A 21194-nucleotide genomic window follows, 5' to 3' on the forward strand; every position below is an offset into this window, starting at 1 on the left:
AAATTTTTGGGTGAAAATTATGCTTTTCTTTCAAAAAATCAATAGTGAGAGCGTTTGAATTATTTTTATGAATAATATTTTTTATTTTTTAAATAAATATATTTTATAAAAAAAAATTCCTAATTTTAAATATAGTTTAAAATATCTTCTAGAAACAACTAAAATTTAAAAGAATTAGAATATGTATTAATAACTAAATAAAATATTTACAGATATAAATTTATGAAGCTTAAATTAATAAGTTTATATGGAGTTTAGTCAATATCAAATTCACAGTCAAACATCTTCATGATGGTTTAAGAGTGAGAATAGGAACCACCTATAAAAATAATGATTTAAAAATAAAAACCACTTATAAAAAAACCACAAATCAAATAAAAACCACCTAAAAAACACAAACCATTACATGAGACAGGACAATATTTCACCAATATATAGATCATTCTTTCATCTAAGAATCTTTAAAATTATCCATAACCTCAACAAAAAACATTTTATAGATAATTTACAAATTTTCAAATTGTTGTTGGATGATAAATTTTTGGGTGAAAATTATGCTTTTTAAAAAAAAAAAATCAATGGCGCGAGTGTTTGAGTTATTTTTATTAATAATATTTTTTATTTCTTAAATAAATATATTTTATAAATTTTTTTTCCTAATTTTAAATATAGTTTAAAATATCTTCTAGAAACAACTAAAATTTAAAAGAATTAGAATATGTATTAATAACTAAATTAAATACTTACAGATATAAATTTATGAAGCTTAAATTAATAAGTTTATATGAAGTTTAGTCAGTATCAAATTCACAGTCAAACATCTTCATGATGGTTTAAGAGTGAAAAGAGTGAAAATAGGAACTACCTATAAAAATAATGATTTAAAAATAAAAACCACTTATAAAAAAACCACAAACCAAATAAAAACCACCTAAAAAACACAAACCATTACATGAGACAGGACAATATTTCACCAATATATAGATCGTTCTTTCTTTTAAGAATCTTTAAAATTATCCATAACCTCAACAAAAATCCACTATAAAAAAAGAAACTATAGAACATGACAGTGTCCCAACCAAAGAACATGACAGTGTCCCATCGCATTAAACATGACAGTATTCCACTGAAAAGCAGATCTGCATATCTTTATTCCGTTCAAACCTACATGAAAGCTGTCCCACCTTAAACAAATTCCACTCACAATCATTCAAAAAACTCTCCCAAAATAATGTATGTCTATATATATATATATATAATTTTAATTTTAATTTTAATTTTAATTTTAATTTTAATTGAAAATCATGATCGCCACTTGCCTCATCGACTTTCGTCCTGCATGGTCGTAAATGCTGTTGGGCTATTGCTGCACCAGAAACGCGCAAAGAATGAGAATACTTTGTGGACGCAGCAGACAATAAAGCTGACGGCCATTTTAACTTTGACCATTATGCATAAAATTGACAGGGACGTCTTTAAAAGTAAATCACTTTAATGTTTATATTGATTTAATATTTAATTTTATTTATTAAAAGTAATGTATTTATATTAAAATTTAAATATTTATTTCGTTTCACATTTTATATTGGTAAAATTAAAATATATATATATATATATATATATATATATAATTAATTTAAATATAATTTTATTTTTATTATTAGTAATTATAAAACATGTAATAAAAATTTTAATTATAGAAATTCGCTTCTATTTTATAATAGAAATTTTTAATAAGTAAATAAATCGTGTTTTAATAGTATGACGTATTAATATCACATGTTTAAAAAAATTATAACTTATATTCATATAACATTTTTAATTAAAATGATTATTTGAATTCCTGATTTATGATTTGATAGTAAATTTGTAATGAGGTTTACATGTAGAGTTGGTATAGAATATCTTTCGCATAATCTGTGATGCCCCAGGTTTAATGTAAATATTTTATGTTACTACAGTAAATGGTAAACTGAAATGACAGTTACTATCAGTTTGGATTTAATAATATTTCCTGTGTTATTTATTTAAAAAAAAGAGAAATGCTTCTTGAAATGGGCAACTACCAAAAGGTAGTTGCGGTGTGTGTCAAAAATGTAAATATTTTATGTTACTATGGTAAATGGTAAACTGAAATGACTGTTACTATCACTTTGGAATTAATAATATTTCCTGTGTTATTTATTTAAAAAAAAAAGAGAAATGCTTCTTGAAATGGGCAACTACCAAAAGGTGGTTGCGGTGTGTGTCAAAAGGCCCTAACTGCTTTCCTTGGAGGGAAAAAAGGTTGGAAGGGTTTTTTTTTTGTTGCACTGTGGGGAAACAGGCAGTGGAAAAGAAAAGAACACACAGAAACGAAAAAGGCTAAGTCTGGTTATGATCAGATAGCCCAGCACGAGAGTGCAGTGTCTTGCTGAGGGTAGTGACCCGGCGAGAGCTCGGGGGAGATTTTGGTCCCGTAGGACAAATCTCAAGGTTGGGAGGAACATTGGAAGCGGGAGAGCAGTGCAGGCTCAACTTCTGGAGCATTTGTAAGTTACACCGGCGCAGGTAAGTGTGTGAATGTTCATAGGTAAATCATGCAAAGTAGATGTACTGGTAGAGTTAATAACTTACTGTCAAAAGGAAAGAAAAGAATCCAGGGATTACTGTTATTGCCACAGTGCGAGGATAGAAAATACAAATATTTATATGATGTGCTTTCCTGTTGGTTATCATTGATTCACTGTTTCTTTTTTTTGGAATTAATTCCCTGTTGTGATTAATGGTAATTTGTCTTACAAATATATATATACAACGGGTTAGGAATCTCAGAGTCCACAGGAAGATAAAATGAGGCTGGGGTTTCTACAACACACAAACAGTAATCGACTGTAACCAGACTGTCCATAAACGTAGGATAGGCTAACGGAGGGAATAGGTGATTTTGGTCCTGTACGCACCCGTAGCATATAAGCTCTAGCAAGGAATAAAATTAACACCTAGTAGTGATCATAGAGCTCGTAGAACAACAATAATCTCTGCCATAGGCCATAAGAGGCTAAGCCCTTGTCTCAAGGGTTTGACAGTGAGAGCGTGGGAATTTGCATGTGAGGGCAGATGGCAAATATGTGTACTTGGATAATGGAACGGTGAGTGAAATTAGTAGCACTTCCTGTAGGAAGAATGTGAACAGAGACAGTTTATCATCGCCTGAGAGATTTTGATACCCGACATAAGAGGGTTACCAATTTAGTGGAGGTATTGTATACCACCCGGGCAGTGGAGGTCTCGGTTGGCCCATGGGACGGGTCGACCATGGTCGCTTGGATGTAAGGTGAGTTACAGAGTGGCAAGGGTCGAGAATTAACTTTGAAAAATCCTCAAGTGAACAAGCGAAAAAGGTCCATAATAAACCTGGTAGATTAATTAGAATATAGCCATGACCGTAAATCAAGATACTGGATGCAAACATTAAAACAAGAGTCAATATGCACATATATATGTATAAACCCATGAGAGGCGTTAAACCAAAGCTTGTACACAGCTATACATGAAAACGAGGATAACCATTAACCAGAAGAAAGAAGCATGCATATATGTGTGTGTGTGTATTAAAACATTCCACCAGGAAACGAAACCCATATTTCTGGACAAAAGACTGTTTGGTGCCATTAATTTCTTCCCTTTAATAAACAGTCAAAATCTAGAAAAACCCGAACAATGAATCATGTATGGAAGCCGAAATACACATAAGAATTCAAAATGAATGTCCATGCTCAGACGTAAATCTGGCAAGCAAATAAACAAAGTGCATGGAAGCACGACACTTCCGGATGTCTAAATTTTGAAAGACAAAACGGGTCCTGGGTTTTAACTCAGGCCACCCATGTAAACCCCAGCCAAGTAGGCTCAGAGAAGTAACCTCGAGGGTCGTAGCCTCATAACCAAATAGACCAGAACTATAGACCTAGAGACGGATTAACTTCAATTCTCCTTAGCACATGAAATATCATCATACTCGGAAACGATGGAAATGTTAAGTGCCCATCTCGCTGTCGAATCCATCTGCAATCCTGATAGTCGAAGCAAGGGTATCTGCGAGCAAGACATGCACCATATTAAAATCTATAAAATCTATCTGAACAGCTGTGAGAATTGTAAAACTGAAGACTATAATATCTGTCTGTACAGATATGCGAATTTGTAAAAAAAAAAAAAAACTGGAACAAAAACAATTATAACCTTCAGCGAGTGCAGATAGGAGTTGTGTGGTAATACCTGACAATGGGATCTGGAGATAACAACGTTGGAAGCCTCGGACGAGGGTTTGCTATGTTCAAACCCCGAACTCTCCAGGGGCCGAGTCCACCGCCCAGGCAGAGGGAGGAGCAGGTTCCAGAACTTACCACGAGAAATGAGTCTCCCAAACGGTGCCAAGGGTAGAGTAAAGCGGTGACTAGCCATAGCGACCATCGGATCAACTGCCGAAATACAAGCCGTCGATGTCCTGAGGATCCCGAGATGGCAGCTGGGTGCTGCCCACGCCACGTACCAGGGTGGTACAAGTAAGTAAATGCCTAGCCATGTAAACGCCGCCCAATCTCATATGCAAACATTAAACAGCATAATTTTCGGTACTGATAGAAATAGATAAGGAATACATGTCAAACAGATGGGTGGTAGGTGCAGGCTTTGGGCCTGCCTTAGATGCAGTCCACTATGCTAAGGTACGTAGGAGTGTAAACGGTCAGCCATCATCTGTACGCAATAATGGTGTATGCCAAGGTCATTCGGGCAACACATCACAAGCCTAAAACTGCCAAACATTCCCTTAATTATAGTGGTTAGGAATTGGCAGATGTTAATTATTCGGTCAAAATTTTTTTTTACCATGAGGTGTATGACATAATCATAGATGGAATTTTTGTTAGTACCAATGGCAATCTAACATACCTGGAATCTATATTAGTATCAATGGCAATCTAACATACATGGAATCTATGTTAGTATCTTTGTAGATGGGAAACAATTTTTATTATGAGATTAAAATGTAAAAACAAATTTGGAGTTCATAAAGAATATCTTTCATATACATATAGATAGAAGACACCAATAGCATTTGACACCAAATATACTCATAGATGGAAGACACCAATAACATGTGACACCAAATTACAAGTTATTGGAAAGCAAAGTTATGAGATTAAATTTGAAGTTTCATATTTGATAGTCTTTTTAACAGTTATTGCCAAGCACTCAACTGATTACCATTTGAATTTTACTTATTAAGATAGAATATTAAATTATGTTATAGATGAAGTAATATGACTAATAAGATTTATTAAAAATTTATTTCTTTCATAACGGTATAATTTTATGATTAGACTCAGAAAAACAATAAATAATTAATTAACAATTATGATCAGACTTAGAAAAATAATAAATAATTAATAAAATAAAAATATATTTATGGTGAGATAATTTGTTGTATTAAGTATTTTTCTCTTAAATTTCTATTTTTTTGGCTAGCCTAAAATCAATAAATTTAAATGAAATATATAGTAAAGAAAAATAATTATTTATTAAATATTTAGATATTATTTGTAGTAATTTATTGATATTGCATTAATTAATATGAAATGGTTATTTTATTTATGGTAATTTTTTTGATGTTCATGGGTGTTTGCCAACCATTTAAATTATATGGTTGTGCTAGTAAATAATGTTGTCACATGGCCCATGCTTTCTCGTTCACTACCCGTGGTCCAACATCTGACACATTATTCTATGCATTTTGCAAGTTTCATTAAGAAACTTAATGAGAAAGGAAATGCATCGAGAAACAAGAGGATTACTCAACTTTGATCAACTTCTTCTCTTTATCTCGGCATGATAGGTTTTCAATTTCAATTTGACAATATGTCCTCTTCCTTTATAGAAAGCTCCTTACTATTATGGAACACTAGTGATTCTTCAAATATAAACCTCAATGGTACAAAGATGAAAACTAAATCACAGGAGGCTCTTCCATCTCCAGTGAGTTTTCTCATATCGCAAGGTTGAAGACAGTCTAAATACAACAAGCCTGATATCAGAATTAAACATTTCTTTTACGCTAAGCATCCAATCACAATAGAGTCTTTCTTCACAAGGTAGCATATGCTCGGTCCCCTATGTAGGAATAGATCGACCTCTAGGGAGCAACCTCGAAGACAATGTTTATCAATGCATAGGTACATTGAGAGGTCATGGTGGGTGTGTGTTTTCTCTAGCAATGGTGCACAACCTCCTCTACAGTGGATCCTCTAGAAATGACATAAGGGTATGAAGACATCCCAAGCTAATTGAACACTGTAAGTTTGGTCATGGTGATGGAGCTATCAAGTGTATTTTGGTTTCTAGCTATAGGATATACAACATGCATCAAGATCATAAAATCAGAGTTTGGAAACATGCTGAGAATATACAACCCTTGGGATATAAGTTGGTGGTCACCATGCCAACCTTGAAGGATTATGTGATAAATGTCATACCACCTAAGAAGTATTTTCAGGAGGCACAAGAAGGTACTCTAGATTAAACATTTTGATACTATATTGCTTTGCTCGCTGATAGAAATGGGTTTTTTCATTCGACTTCCTGGGACAGGATGGTGAAGACCTGGAGACCTTCCGACATGAGATGTGTTGAATCTTTCACACAACATAACGATGTCATTAATGCACTTATGGTTTCAATAGATGGTTTTTTTACACAGGATTTGTAGACTCTAGAATCAAAATCTGGATAAAGGCCTCAGGAGATTGAAAACATCCTCTAGTTGCAATGAATCAACAATACAAATATTCCATCAATGCACTATATCTTAGCACCAACGACTCCATTCTTTACTCTGGAGGTTGTGACAAATCCATCTGGTGTTCCTCAAGAGATGTATAGACTCTGCCCTTAGTCAAACTAGTTGTTACTAGCTAACGGCTAGTTAGTAGCTCTCTACATCTATTTATCTCATTGCCTGGATCTAGTTCCTCATCTTGTCCTGAAGATGAACCACACTGGCTGGTTCAAAACACGTCAACGAGAATATATCTGATGTGATTTTTACCAAAATATTTTGTTACAATCTTATGGATCACAAAAGTCTTAATTCAAAAATTTCAACCCTTCACGGGAGGGCTAGTGTTATCAAGGTTAATCTTTTCGAAAAGGCACGTTTGCAATTATCAAAGATGAAATCAGATCTGTTGTTCCTCAAGATATGTAGAGGCTCTTCCCTTAGTCAGACTAGCTGTTACCCGCTAATGGCTAGTTAACAGCTCTCTACATCTATTTATCTCATTGCCTAGATTTGGTTCCTCATCTTGTCCTGAAGATGAACCACACTGGCTGGTTCGAAACACGTTGACGAGAATATCTCTGATGTGTTTTTTACGGAAATATTTTGTTGTAACTATTATGGATCACAGAAGTCTTAACTCAAAAATTTCAACCCTGCATGGGAGGGCCACTGTTATCAAGGTTAATCTTTTTGAAAAGGCACGTTTGCAGGTATCAAAGATGAAATCAGATCTGGTGTTCCTCAACATATGTAGAGACTCTTCCCTTAGTCAAACTAGTTGTTACCCGCTAATTACTAGTTAGCATCTCTCTACATCTATTTATCTCATTGTCTGGATCTAGTTCCTCATCTTGTCCTTAAGATGAACCACACTGGCTGGTTCGAAACGCGTCAACAAGAATATCTCTGATGTGATTTTTACCGAAAGATTTTGTTATAACTATTATGGGTCACAGAAGTCTTAATTGCAAATTTTTAACCTTGCACAAGAGGGCCATTGTTATCAAGGTTAATCTTTTTGAAAAGGCACATTTGCAGATATCAAGATGAAATCAGATCTGGTGTTCCTCAAGAGATGTAGAGACTCTTCCCTTAGTCAAACTAGATGTTACCGGCTAATGACTAGTTAGTAGCTCTCTAAATCTATTTATCTCATTGCCTGGATTTGGTTCCTCATTTTGTCTTGAAGATGAACCACACTGGCTGGTTCAAAACGCATCGATGAGAATATCTCTAATGTGATTTTTACCAAAAGATTTTGTTATAACTATTATGGATCACAGAAGTCTTAATACAAAAATTTCAACCTTGCACGAGAGGGCCACTATTATCAAGGTTAATCTTTTCGAAAAGGCATGTTTGCAGGTATCAAAGATGAAATTAGATCTGGTGTTCCTCAAGAGATGTAGATACTCTAGCCTTAGTCAAACTAGTTTTTACCTGCTAACTGCTAGTTAACAACTCTCTACATCTATTTATCTCATTGCCTAGATTTGGTTCCTCGTCTTGTCCTAAAGATGAATCACACTGGCTGGTTCGAAACATGTCAATGAGAATATCTCTGATGTGATTTTTACTGAAAGATTTTGTTATAACTATTATGGATCACAGAAGTCTTAATTCAAAAAAATCCATCATTGTTTAGGAAAGAGAGGAAGGCAAGCGACACATGGTCATATCAGGGTCCTTGAGCGGCCACAATCACACAATTCTATGCTTGGTGATAGTTGTTGAACTTGTATGTAGTGGATCTGCAGTTAATATTAGGAGAGTGTGGAAAAGAGGAAAAGGTAACGTGCATTAATGTAAGGCGATTTTGGAAGTTCAGAGAGTTCTTATTAAATCCATTTCATTATTTTTAGATCTCATGATGGGGTGTCACATCTACAATGACAACCTAGATCACAACATTAATGTTTGGTGGGTTTCTTCACGTAAAAACTCTTTTGATGATTGCAAAGATGCCTGATCCAAAAATAAAAAGTAAAGGTTTCAATAATTTGCAAGCTAGCTTGTGTCTTTTAGGAAATGGATTATGATTGCAAAAGCACACAAACTTAAGTATTTTCATAATTTTAATAGTTAAAAGCAGAGAAACATGGAACATCAAACATAGAAAAATTGATAACGAAGTTCACCCCTCTTCGGCTACATTTTCAGGTCCAACTTCGAGTGTGACCTCTTTATTATATTGTCAAATGCTCAATCCATCCACATCCAAGCTTCAATATGCAAAAAAAAACATTTCCATCATGTCCAAAATGCTCAAAAACCCCTGCCTAGGCTCTTCTTGAGGTGAAAAAGGTTGAAAAATGAGTAAAATATGGTCATTTTTCCAATCTGGTATGCAAACTACTCCGCAAATTGTTTCTTCCCTTCTATTATTGCAACAAAAGTCCCTGTGGTATATTGGTGGTGCCCAAAATTAGTTGGGCGGAGGTCATGGGTTCAACCCCACCTCCAACCGGTAATTATGTTGATTGGTTATTAAATATTATTTAAAAATTAAAAACTTTTTTGTCAAAGCACCCTCTGAATACTGCGTGCCTAGTCATATGGATACATGGGACCGAGGGGCACGGGTCAAAGGCCACATGCTTTCCCCTAGTCTCTCTCCCGATCTTGTGCATATGATATGCCCTGGGCCTTCGGCATGGGAAACGTGCCCAACACCCCTCCCCCGGACATTACACCGATGATTACATTGCATTATCAAAAACTATGGTCTCGGCTAGTCGAGCAATCTCACCAACCTTCCCATCCCCTCAACCTCTCCAACATATTAATTTAAATATAAACCATCGAATAACATATAACGAGAAACATGTTTGGTCCAATGGTGCGACGTTGACTTCGTCGATGGTAGGTAAGGGGTTTGAACCTTGCGGAGTGCAACCAACCAAAATTTTGATGAGAGATAGAGGGCCACATGGCCATATGTCCTTCCCTGATTGGGCCATGTGGTGCCCTATGATTGGGCCACATGGAACAAGAAGATTGGTCTCGAATCAACCAACAAAAAAACCCAAATTTTGCCTCACACACATGCCACGTTTAGTATTTGATTTTGTCCTGTACTGCCCAGTCAATGGATGACATCAACATTACATCATCATACATACTACCACATGGTGTCTGTACATGGACAATCAACCCTGCACTTTGATTTTTTTGTTGTTTTCCAAAAACTTCGGAACACGATAACTTCCTCATATGATGTCGGATCGAGGCGATTTAAGCGTCATTGGAATCAAAATGACAAGATTTATGATTTGGTGCTAGTTTTGAGGGATTTTGGTAAGTTTAATTTTTGTGCATGTTTTTTATCCCCTGGGATCACTCCTCCCCATTGGAAGTTTTTGGACCACTAAAAGTCTATTTTTACTTAATAGGAAAGTGAGGGTACAACTCCCTCACTTTCCCGATCTTTGTTCACCTTGATGTTTTTGGATTGGTACCTTTGAGCCCCACATGAAGATACTCCACATTGCCTTTGTGTGAAGTTCTTATTCTCCTATCAATAATAGAGTCTTCCTACAACTCATTTAAATATTCAAGACCAAAATATTCTATAGATGGAATTTTAACATTCCCTTCTTGATCAACCATCATAGGAGTCTCATACAATATCAAATTTTCCACATTCACAACATAATAAATTTTCATTTAAGGTGGTAAACCTAATCAGAAAGCATTGTTACCAATCTTCTCTAATATTTTGAAAGGACCATATTTGATTGACTGGAGCTTTTTATCTTCACCTTGTAATATTTCCTTATTGATGTACAACCAAACTTGATCTCCCACTTGGAAATCATGATCAACCTAATGCTTATCATATCTTTCTTTGTACTTGGCTTGACATCTATCCAACTATTCTTGTACCCTGTGATGGACTTATTGTATTTTTTCAATGAAATGCTTGTCTTTGTCCACATAACTATGCCCATATATTGCAATATCTTTTCCAAAGATGAAATCCAAAGAAGACTTTGGAAAATAATCCAAACAAGCTTCAAATAGAGATACTTGTGTAGAGGAATTCTTGGCACGATTGTAGGCATGTTTGATGTAATGCAAATTCTGATCCCAAAGCTTAGGATGCTTACCACAGTATCCTCGAAGGACATGCACTACTGTTTTGTTCACTACTCCCGTCTAGACATCAGTTTGTGGATGAAATTTTGTGCTCTTCTTCAACTTTTTGTCCACGAGTTTCTATAAACTTAAAAAAAAAATCCCAATAAATCGTGAATATTGATAAGAAATAATCAAATTATGTAACCCAAAATGAACCCATACATTTTGGAAGAACATCTTTGTAGTCTTTTTAGTTGTAACATGTTTCTTACAAGGCATCAACACACACATTTTGTTGAAATGATCCATTACAACATATAAATAATCATGACCTTTCCTAGACATTTGTAGTCCCCTAACAAAATCCATAAAAATACTTTCCCAAGGACGAGAAGGGATATGAAGTGGAGTGCACAAATCTAATTTCTTATTATTTGGTTTTCTAGTAGTGCACGTAGAACATCCTTTTACATAACTTGATACAGTTTCATTCATACGAGGCCAATAATAATACCTCTGTAACTTAGAAAATATTTTGCCTACAGCAATGTGGCCAACAATAAGATAATTATGGGCTTCCCTTATGACACTAACTCTTTGACCGTGTGGAATACACAACTTGCCAAGATGATACAACAACTTGTTATGAACATGATAATCTAACACTTCAACATGATTTCCTTGACTCAAGTTGCATAAACATATTTAAAATCTTCATCTTATGCATATTGTTCAATATAACTTTCATGCATGTTTGAGATATGCTTAAGAATGATAGATGCATTAACAACAGGCCTTGATAGCATATCAACAAATTTGTTGTATATACCTTTCTTATACCTGATAACCAAAAGAATTTGTTGTGGAAATCCCATCCATCTGAAATGTCTAGCTTGTTGTAGCTTAGATTGTGATTGTAAATATTGCAAAGGTTGATGGTCAGTACAAATAATTGTTTCCTTACCCATCAAATAGTGGTTCCATTTCTTCATGCTTTGTACCAAAGGGTACAACTCTTTATCATAAGTTAGATAGTTAATCACTGCATTGGAAAAGGTTTCATAATGATAACATATTGGCTTACCATGTTGCATAAAAACTACTCCCATAGCATATTCGCTTGCATCAGTTTGAATTTTAAATGCTTGATTAAGAACTGGAAGTGTTAGAAATGGTGTTACACTGATTTTCTCTTTCAAAGAGTCAAAGGATTTTTGTTGCTTTCCTCCGCACTGAAATCCCTACCTCACACTTATCAAAGCATGTAATGGTGTTGCAATGAATGAGAAGTTTGTAATAATTTTTCTCCAATATTGTGTCGCTCCCAAAAATCTCCTAACTTCTATTACATTGTTGGGTTTAGGCCAATTAAAAATAACATCAACTTTGGAGAGATTAATCTTCAATTCACCACTTCCTACAATATCACCCAAGTAAACCAAAGAGTTTTTCCCAAATTCTCATTTAGACATCTTCAAATACAACTTTTCCTTTTTCAAGACATCTATAACTTGCTTTACATGTTTGACATGCTCTTCATGAGTCTTACTAAAAGTAAAAATATCATCTAAGTAGACTATGACAACATCATCAAGGAATGATTGTAATACATCATTAATAACTCTCATGAATGTGGTAGGTGAATTACAAAGCCCAAACAACATAACTAACCATTAAAACATACCTTGTTTTGTCTTAAAAGCAATTTTCCAAATATCACCTTCAACAATCCTTGTCTGATGATAACTGCTTCTTAAGTATAACTTAGTAAAATAAACAACATACTTGAACTGATATAGAAAATCATCAATGCAAGGAAGAGGATAATGATTCTTTACTATGATATTTTTCAAAGCTTAGAAATCCACACACGTGCACCATGTACCATCTTTCTTCAGAACCAAAACAATGAAAGACCAACAATGTTATGTGTTGGGTTTGATGACCCCTTTGTCAAGAAGCTCTTGAATTTGCTTCTTAATTTGTGCATTCTCTAAAATTAACATTCTATACATGCCAATATTGGAAAGTGGTGCATCCTCCTGCAATTGTATCTGATGTTGGATTCCTGTTTTTGGAGGTAACCCTTCAAGTTCCTGAAACATCTTGTCATAAGTATTAACAATTTCAACCAATACATGCTTGAGTTTAGAATCACATCCTGAGAAAGCTTCAGATTTAGTTGTATCTTTAGCTTTAATCATCAACAACACAAAATTCTTACTAGCATTCACAAGCCTTTTAATTTGACCTACACTAACAAGAGATAAGTTCATACTCTTGCGATGTTCTCTAACAAGATACTTAACTCCATCTTTGAAAATATGATATTTGTTCTGATGACGATGGAATATGGTTTTTTTCCATACAAATATGGACTCCCTAAGGAAATCCCACAAATATCAAGTGGTACAACATCAAGCTCTATGCCATCTATAAAATTAATAGTGATGGAAAATTTTAGTTTACATTTTCTTGTCACTTGCAAGTTGGCATCATGACATACACAAACCAAAGAGTAAGGTTTTGTATGAGGTGTAGTTTCCAAGTTAATTTTCTTGACAATTGCTTCAGAGATAAGATTGACTTGAAATCCACTATCAAATAATCTATTAATATTTGTATGTTCCGTAGTGACCTTGATATGAAAAATATCACTTATCTCTTTACCATTTTGAGGTTCAACATGCTCGTTAGAAGAACTAATACTTGCGTTAGAATTTATACCTTTCATTCCCATGGTTGTGATTTTGGTTTCATCACCTGAATTAGATCTTAGATCTTGTTGAGTTTTAGCAACATACTTTTGTTTCCCTTCGTTATTGAACTTCCTTGGTCTTATTTTTAGATGTAATTTCAAAAACGGTCTTCATCATGGCCATGTTTTGAAAAATGTTTACAAGTAAGTTTGTCTCCCTCTTTCTTGGTTGTAGCATTCTTCTTAAGTTTTCCTTTAAGTTTCCCCTTTCCTTTATCTCCATATTTAAAGGGTTTCTTGCTTGACTCTTGAGGAACATTCTTGCCTCTTGATTCTAAATGAGTTGCCTGAACACACATTTCATCTAGATTGTTGGGATTAAACATATGGTATGAATCAAATAACTATGAAATCCACCTATATACTTAAGGAGAGTATCTTGTGAGGTCAAATCAAGACCCAATATTAATGTTATTTTTCTAAATTCTTGTGTGTAACATTGGACACTCTGACCTTTAGCTTGTCTAAAATTTTGTTAATCCATAATTTCTTTTTGCATGTAAGCTAATGGATAAAATTGTATTCTTAATGCAGCTATAAAATCATTCCAAGAAGAGATAATTTTACCACTTTTCTTCAAATCTTCTTGAGTTCTGGCTTCCCACGAGAAGAGGGATGCACCTTCGAAGTGAAGAGAACCAAGCTGGATTTTTGTGACATCATCATTAATCTTTTGAATCCTGCAATAAACTTCAATTTGACGAAACCAATTATCCAACTTTTCAGCATTTACTTCTCCATTATATATTGGAAATTCAAACTTGACATAAAGCTTAAGCAAAGGAGACTTAGCATGTCCTCTTGGAGATGTAGGAGGAGTAGGTCTATGTGAAGAAGGAGGTGAAGAAGGAGGTGAAGATGGAGGTGAAGGAGGAGGAGGAGGTGGAGGCTTGCTCCCATTACCACCATCACCTTTTGGTTGATTAGAACTTTCTCCTTGCAAAACAAAGTCACTGATCAACTGAAAACTATTACCTCAAAAGGAGAACTATAATAAAAAAACCAAAAAAAATGAAAAAACAACCTAAAAACGAAAAGTGTTGATGCTAGAATATATGTATATATATATATATATATATATATATATATTCAACATTTTTTAAACATGGAAGTAAAAGCCATTTTTTTTTATGCTGGAATAACGTCTTTTTTTTCCTGGGTAAATTGTCAACATTTTTTAGTAATGATGTTAAATATTATGACTCTGAAGAGCCTTAAAATTCCCACTGTAGGCATGACATTAAAGATAAAATATCACATCTGCTTAAAATTCCAATGATTTTTAGGCACAGTATTAAAGATAAAATATCATGTCTCTGAAAAGCCTTAAAATTCCAAGAATGACACTAATGATAAAATATCACCTCTATGAAAAACCTCAAAATCCAACAATTTTCATTCATGGTGTTAATATGATTTAAAAAAATAATTGTCATTTAATTTATATTAATTTATTTTTTCTTTAAGTTTATCATATTAATAACAATTTATTAAATATAATATTTTTTTATATAATCTATTGAAGTCACTGGATAGGAAACACTTCAGTTATGATGAATGAACATCTTTATAAAACAAATGAATTTATATGTGATTTTGGAGTTTTTGATACACTCCACATTAAAACATTTATTTTTTTGGAAATTTTGTAAATAGTTTATTTTTAAATAATTTTAAGATTTTGAAATTTGCAAATTGTTTTTTAAAAACTATATTTCATTTTATAACAACAACAATAATAATAATAATAATAATAATTTCATATTAAAATTATATTTCTTTTGAATTTAATAAATCGAAACTAACAAACATATTGAAGATTATGCAAAAAGAAATGCCATTTCTAGAATCCTATCGACCTCTAACGAAGTACACCATCAACAAAACGTTGTTCTCCTAGACTTATTAGTTCTACACACAATTTATTTTGACATATGTGTCCATTCAAATATGTTGAGAATATTAAAACATTGAAAAAATAAAACTAAAAAGCACAAGAAATTTAAAAAAAAATAACAAGTAAATACAAATATATATTTAAAAAAAAATGACCCAAAAAAATACAATATTAAAAAATATATAAAAAGACAAAAAATTTAAAATAAAACATAAAAAACATAAAAACAAAACATAAAAAATAAATGAATAAAAAAAAATATTAAAAAAAAAACATAATTTAAGAAAAGAATTTAAAAATTAAAAAAATATATATATATTAAAAAAAAACATAATTTAAGAAAAGAATTTAAAAATAAAAAAAAAAAAACATAAATAATATTGATGAGATAAATTAAAAAACAAAAAAGGATTAAAATAAATAAATAAACGGAAAAAAAACACAATAAAAACCATTAAAAAAATAAAATAAAAATCTTTAAAAGAAATAAATAAGAAACAAAAAAACATTTAAAAATCTAACTTATACAAGAACCGTTAAGGAAATGAAAAAAAAAAACCATAAAAAACATGGCAAAAAAAATCAAATGTAAAAAAAATATATAAAAAAGAAATAAAATTAAAAAACACATAAAAATGTAAAAAACAAAAAAAACAAAATTAACTTGTAAAAAAAAGAAAAAAAATGATTAAAAAACCATAATTGAAAAGAAAAAAATTAACCAAAAGGAAAAACATTTTTTTTGAAGTTCAAAAAATTCAAATAAAAAATCGCATATTAAAATAAAATTATATATATATATATAGATATATTAAAACAAAATATTTAAAATAATGAAAAATGAAAAGAATTTAAAGAAATATATTAAAAAAAATAACAGTGTGCCTCAGCCCGAGTCTCTCACTTGTGCTCACGCTGATTGTGGTATTGTGTTTGGGATGACCCTCCTCCACCTTCCCCCACTTCTTGCTCCATTCGCTGGTGGTTGGAAGGCCACAGTTCCAAGAGGCCAAGACTTGCAAATTCGTAAAGAAGATTGATGATATTTCAAAGGTGTATGTTAACGTTGCTCAATCTAGGCCTATTACCATGAAGCTTGAATATATAGGATTAATAGGATAGTTTATGGGTCTTTGGCCGTCACCAAATAGTTTATGGGTCTTTGGCCGTCACCAAAGACTCTGTGTGCCTGATTGACAAAAAAATAGAGGCCCATGATTAAAAAAAGGTCTCTATGTCCTTATGTTGGTGAGGCTTTTACCAAATTTTGTGTGAAGATAAAACAAACTTGGACCTTAAATTCAAAAGTGGCCTTTATTTCATGGGAGCCCAAGGGTTATATGTGGATCTTAGGAGTATAATTTTTAACCTATAATGCAATCTCTCATCTACGGCTTTGGTTTGGGTCAAGCTTCCCTTTTCCTCTCTACACTTCTAGAATGAGGGGACTGTCCACAACAATGGGAATGCTCGTGGAAAATACACTGATATGGTGGAACCCCAAGAAGGACTTGAAGCTTGTGCTAGGATTTGCATAGAGGTGGATTTGGATAAAGGGCTTTCAACAATGATAAATCTTAACCATGACAATTGGTCTCATATTTAGGATATTGACTATGATAAATTCTCATTTCAGTACAAATTATGCCATGAATATGACCATTTTGCAAGGAAGTCTAAGAAGAAGTTAAAGGATCAGAAAACAAAACTAAAGAAAGAGAGCGATGGAAACAACAAAAAAGGAGGACACGTGTGGATAAGGTAAAGAGAGCGATGGAAACAACAAAAAAGGAGGACACGTGTGGATAAGGTTCTCTCTCAATTTGGTTTTAATGGAAAATTCATAAAATGGGTGGAGGTTTTCATCTCTTTCGCTTGCATATCCACCTTCAAGGTGAATGGATGCTCCTCTGGATCTTTCAAAGCCACTAGAGGCTTGTGCCAAGGGTGCCTTTTATCACCTTTACTTTATATTCCAATGGTTGACTCCTTGAGTAGGAATCTTGAACATGAGAGAAGAAATGGAAACTTACTGGGGATAAGATATGTCTCATGCATAATAATCTTGAACATGAGAGAAGAAATGGAAACTTACTGGGGATAAGATATGTCTCATGCATAATAAGCACAAATCACTCTCAATTTGTGAATTTTACGCTCCTTTTGACATAAGCCTAAAAAATTATTATTGAACACTTTAACTTTGTCTTGGACCAGTGTATTTTAGCCTCCGGTGGGCTTGTTCATCATCAAAAGTTGCAAATCCATTCTTTTAATATTACTCCTCGTTTATAAAAATAGCTAGTTTTCCTTCATAGATTCAATCACGTAGGTTTTTGGAAAAAGTTTTACTATATGGGGACTCTAATATATTTAAAGTTCCAAACTTCCCTTGCATGGTCTTGAGTTATATCAAAATGTAGAGCTAAGTTACAACAATGGGGAGTCATTTCATGAACACAATAGGATGTAAGAGTCTCATCAAGCGGGTATTATCTACTCTCTCATTATATTTTTACTGCCCTTCTTGATCCTACAAGGATATTATGTGAAATTGCCAAAATTATTAGGGAGTTCTTATGAGAAGGGCAGGCTGAGGGGGTTTACTGCCCTTCTTGATCCTACAAGGATATTATGTGAAATTGCCAAAATTATTAGGGAGTTCTTATGGGAAGGGCAAGCTGAGGGGGGTGAGCAAGTAATAAAATACCACTTGGTCGAATACCACTTGGTCGAATGTATAGAGATTAATTGCCAAAATTGAGGCGAAAGGTAAAAATCCTTTTCTGCTTGTGACCGCTTCGGATCACTGTAATTTAAGTAAAAGACAATCAACTTTTATTGGCATTTAATTAAGTGAATTTGATAGTTTCTATAAATTATTCACACGCTAGTTAATTTGTTCTTTTATAAAAATAAAATTGTATTTACATATAAAAATATCCTTATAAAGTTAGGATTTTGTATACATAATTTTAAAAAATGTGAATTTTGTAAATAATTTATAATTGAATATTTTAAAAGATTGTAATTATTTCGGTTGTTAGTGCAGCAGAAACGAGCAGGGGAGGATATGGCGTATTACTATGTGGTAGGCCCCCTTCCATTGTCTGTGGGTGGACCAGAAGCATGCAAAGTAGGAGAGCGACGCATCAACATTGTATTTGGTTGGACATAATTTTCGAAACCTACAAGTTTGTACGCGTTAGGTCGTATCCTGTCATTTGCTATCGAGGCGACAATTCTTCGACCCATCCCACGCTCAGTGTAAAAAATTGAGGGCACTTTAATTCTGCCCAAAGTCCTTTACGGATAAAGTAAATTATTTTAAATTGAAGTAAATTTTTGTAAAAGTAACTAAGTGGTGTTTAGGATTTTTAGAATTTTAATTGAGTTATGACAGTTATTTATCTAGTGGATGGTAAGATTTGATTTTATTATTATATCTTAAGGATTGAACATTGAAATTTATTCCAAAACTAATTATGTTATTTATATTTCTTTAATTTAATTAATTTATTAAAATAATATCATAAAATATTATATATATATAATGGATGATAATAATAAAAATTAAAATAAAATTATAATTTAATTAAATTTTATCATTATTTATAATATTGAAAATGTTATTCTATAATGTTAATTTTTTTATATCTATTGATTTTTACTAACTATTTGAATTATATAATTATGTTAATATATTAAAATAGTTATAATAATGTTAATATAAATAGTTATATAATTATATTAATATATTATAATAATTTGAATATATTAAGATAGTTATAATAGTATATTTAGATGTTAAAAGAGTTTATACATTACTAAAATTTAATGGCACGTCTCTTATGTATCGTAACAAGTTTCTTTTGCGATTGAATGCTAACGAATTGGATACTTGGCGTTTAAACCGTTGATTAGCTTTTTAATTTGGAAAAGAACATTTGGTTTCTCTGGTTCCAATTCCCCATCAAATCTGGTTTTTATTACTTAGAGTCTGATAATGTCAAGCTAGTCAATATCTATTTTAGAGTTCATTCCCACTTCATGTATCTCCCTTTTGTTCATGCTCTCTTTTGCACTCTCACCTCATATTCCCTTGGTTTCCTTCACCTCTCTCCAAGGCTCCTTCCACCTTATGCTCTAGTTCTTATCTTTGCAATTTCCCTTCTTTCTCTCCATTGTCGAGGGAGAGAACCTATTCCAGAAGAGGAGGTGGGGGCTATGGTCCTCCATACAACTCACAAGCACAGTCTGAAGCTTGAGCATTAACGGACCATTTTTGTGAGAATGCTTCTTTGGTTGTTTAACATGAATTATCATACATTGAGAAAAAACTAGTTGACAAGAGCAATGAAATGTTTGAGCCATAGTTTATGGCGGATGTGGAGTATTGGGTCTTCAATTTAGGCACACCAAGAGCTCGTCCCAATCAATCAATACCAACACATGGTGGATTTATACCACCGTATCGAAAACTTGTTGAGAAAGTCTTGTCTGACCATAATGAGAGTACGAATGAGTTCCTCCATTGCATGGAGGAGCTCCACCTACTTTACCAAATCATGGATGGTTGATTGTAGTGATTAGAAACAACACCGCTCCAAGATAGAGATCTTCCACATCCTAGACACCCTGCATGTCTTGCCTCTGCTAGTTGATCGCATCTTTTGCAATGGACATGGATACCACCAACTCAATCGATGGACTTTTGGACATTATAGTTTGATCCATGACCAATCTTTTGAGCTTGGTTTTTGGGTATAATTAGTTAAAAGTTCATTGCTTAGATTTTTTCCATACTGAATTCTTTTTTGAAATTTTTTAATTTTGTAATGAGCTAAATGGGTTTCAATTTTATTGTATTCTCCAAATTTTTTATTCCGGATCTATTTTTGGATCTAGATGTTATAGATCCATTTGGGCACATCACTCCCATCTTATAGATCAGTGATTTAGGGCCCATCAAACCCTAATTTAGTTGTTGTATGCCCTAAAGAAGTCAATCATCAGAATGCTTAGCTTCCCAAGAAGTTCTATGACTGAAATCATCCAAAAATTGTCTCTAAGAGGATCAGTGTAGGTAGATAGACTACCAGAGTGTGCTGCAGTGTAGCCTAGTACACTACCAGGGTGTACTGTAGTGCAGCCCAGTACACTACCAGGGTGTACTGCAGTGCAACCCAGTACACTACCAGGGTGCAATGGGCGAATTTGAGCGAAATCTGCATTGGGGCTTGGAATATTCTTATCCATAGGATGCCTCTAGAAGTTTCTCAAGGCTATCCACTCCTTTGGGCTCGAAATTGGATGAGGGAGGGATTTAGGGAACATTAATCCCTTTATCCCTTCCTCCATGGAACTAAATCCTAAGTTTGGGAGAGCATTCATTATCACCATTTATGGCATAACTTCCTTCATTCACCTATAAAAAGAGCACTCATCTAAGTGATCAGGGGCTAGAAATCATTGAATTATAGGGAGATGTTGTTAGTGTGAGACTTGAGTTGGTTTCAAGTATTGTAATGATGTCAAAATGTCTTGCTTGTTATGAGGAGAGGATGGGATTGAACAGGAGTAGTGAAACTTAATCAAGCAAATTGAGTTGTAAGTCTTCCTTTTACTAATAAAGTGTT

The 21194-nt window shown here is 33.3% G+C and overlaps 1 protein-coding gene across 1 annotated transcript; it reads right to left on the reverse strand.

The window, feature by feature from the left end:
• Positions 1–3658: 3658 nt before the first annotated feature.
• Positions 3659–20789, reverse strand: LOC149207194 (uncharacterized). The gene is made up of 3 exons (XM_089397958.1): positions 20688–20789; positions 4261–4559; positions 3659–4077 (listed from the first exon to the last, which is right to left on the reverse strand). The coding sequence occupies exons 1-3, from the start codon at positions 20787–20789 to the stop codon at positions 3942–3944; spliced, it is 537 nt and encodes a 178-aa protein (XP_089254084.1). The 3' UTR covers positions 3659–3941.
• Positions 20790–21194: the final 405 nt, after the last annotated feature.

The sequence above is a fragment of the Pinus tabuliformis genome, chromosome 1_2 (genome assembly GCF_031772625.1).
Source record: "Pinus tabuliformis cultivar Carrire ecotype Pingquan chromosome 1_2, CPIR1, whole genome shotgun sequence".
Taxonomy (NCBI): Eukaryota; Viridiplantae; Streptophyta; class Pinopsida; order Pinales; family Pinaceae; genus Pinus; species Pinus tabuliformis.

Excerpts from the sequence above, each read along its gene's own strand:
- LOC149207194 (XM_089397958.1), bottom strand. The coding sequence starts at position 20,789 with ATGCAGATTTCGCTCAAATTCGCCCATTGCACCCTGGTAGTGTACTGG. Across the intron at positions 4,560-20,687 it reads CTGCACTACAGTACACCCTG|GCATTTACTTACTTGTACCA; the intron begins GTAGTGTACTAG and ends TTACATGGCTAG. Across the intron at positions 4,078-4,260 it reads TCTCCAGATCCCATTGTCAG|ATACCCTTGCTTCGACTATC; the intron begins GTATTACCACAC and ends TCTTGCTCGCAG.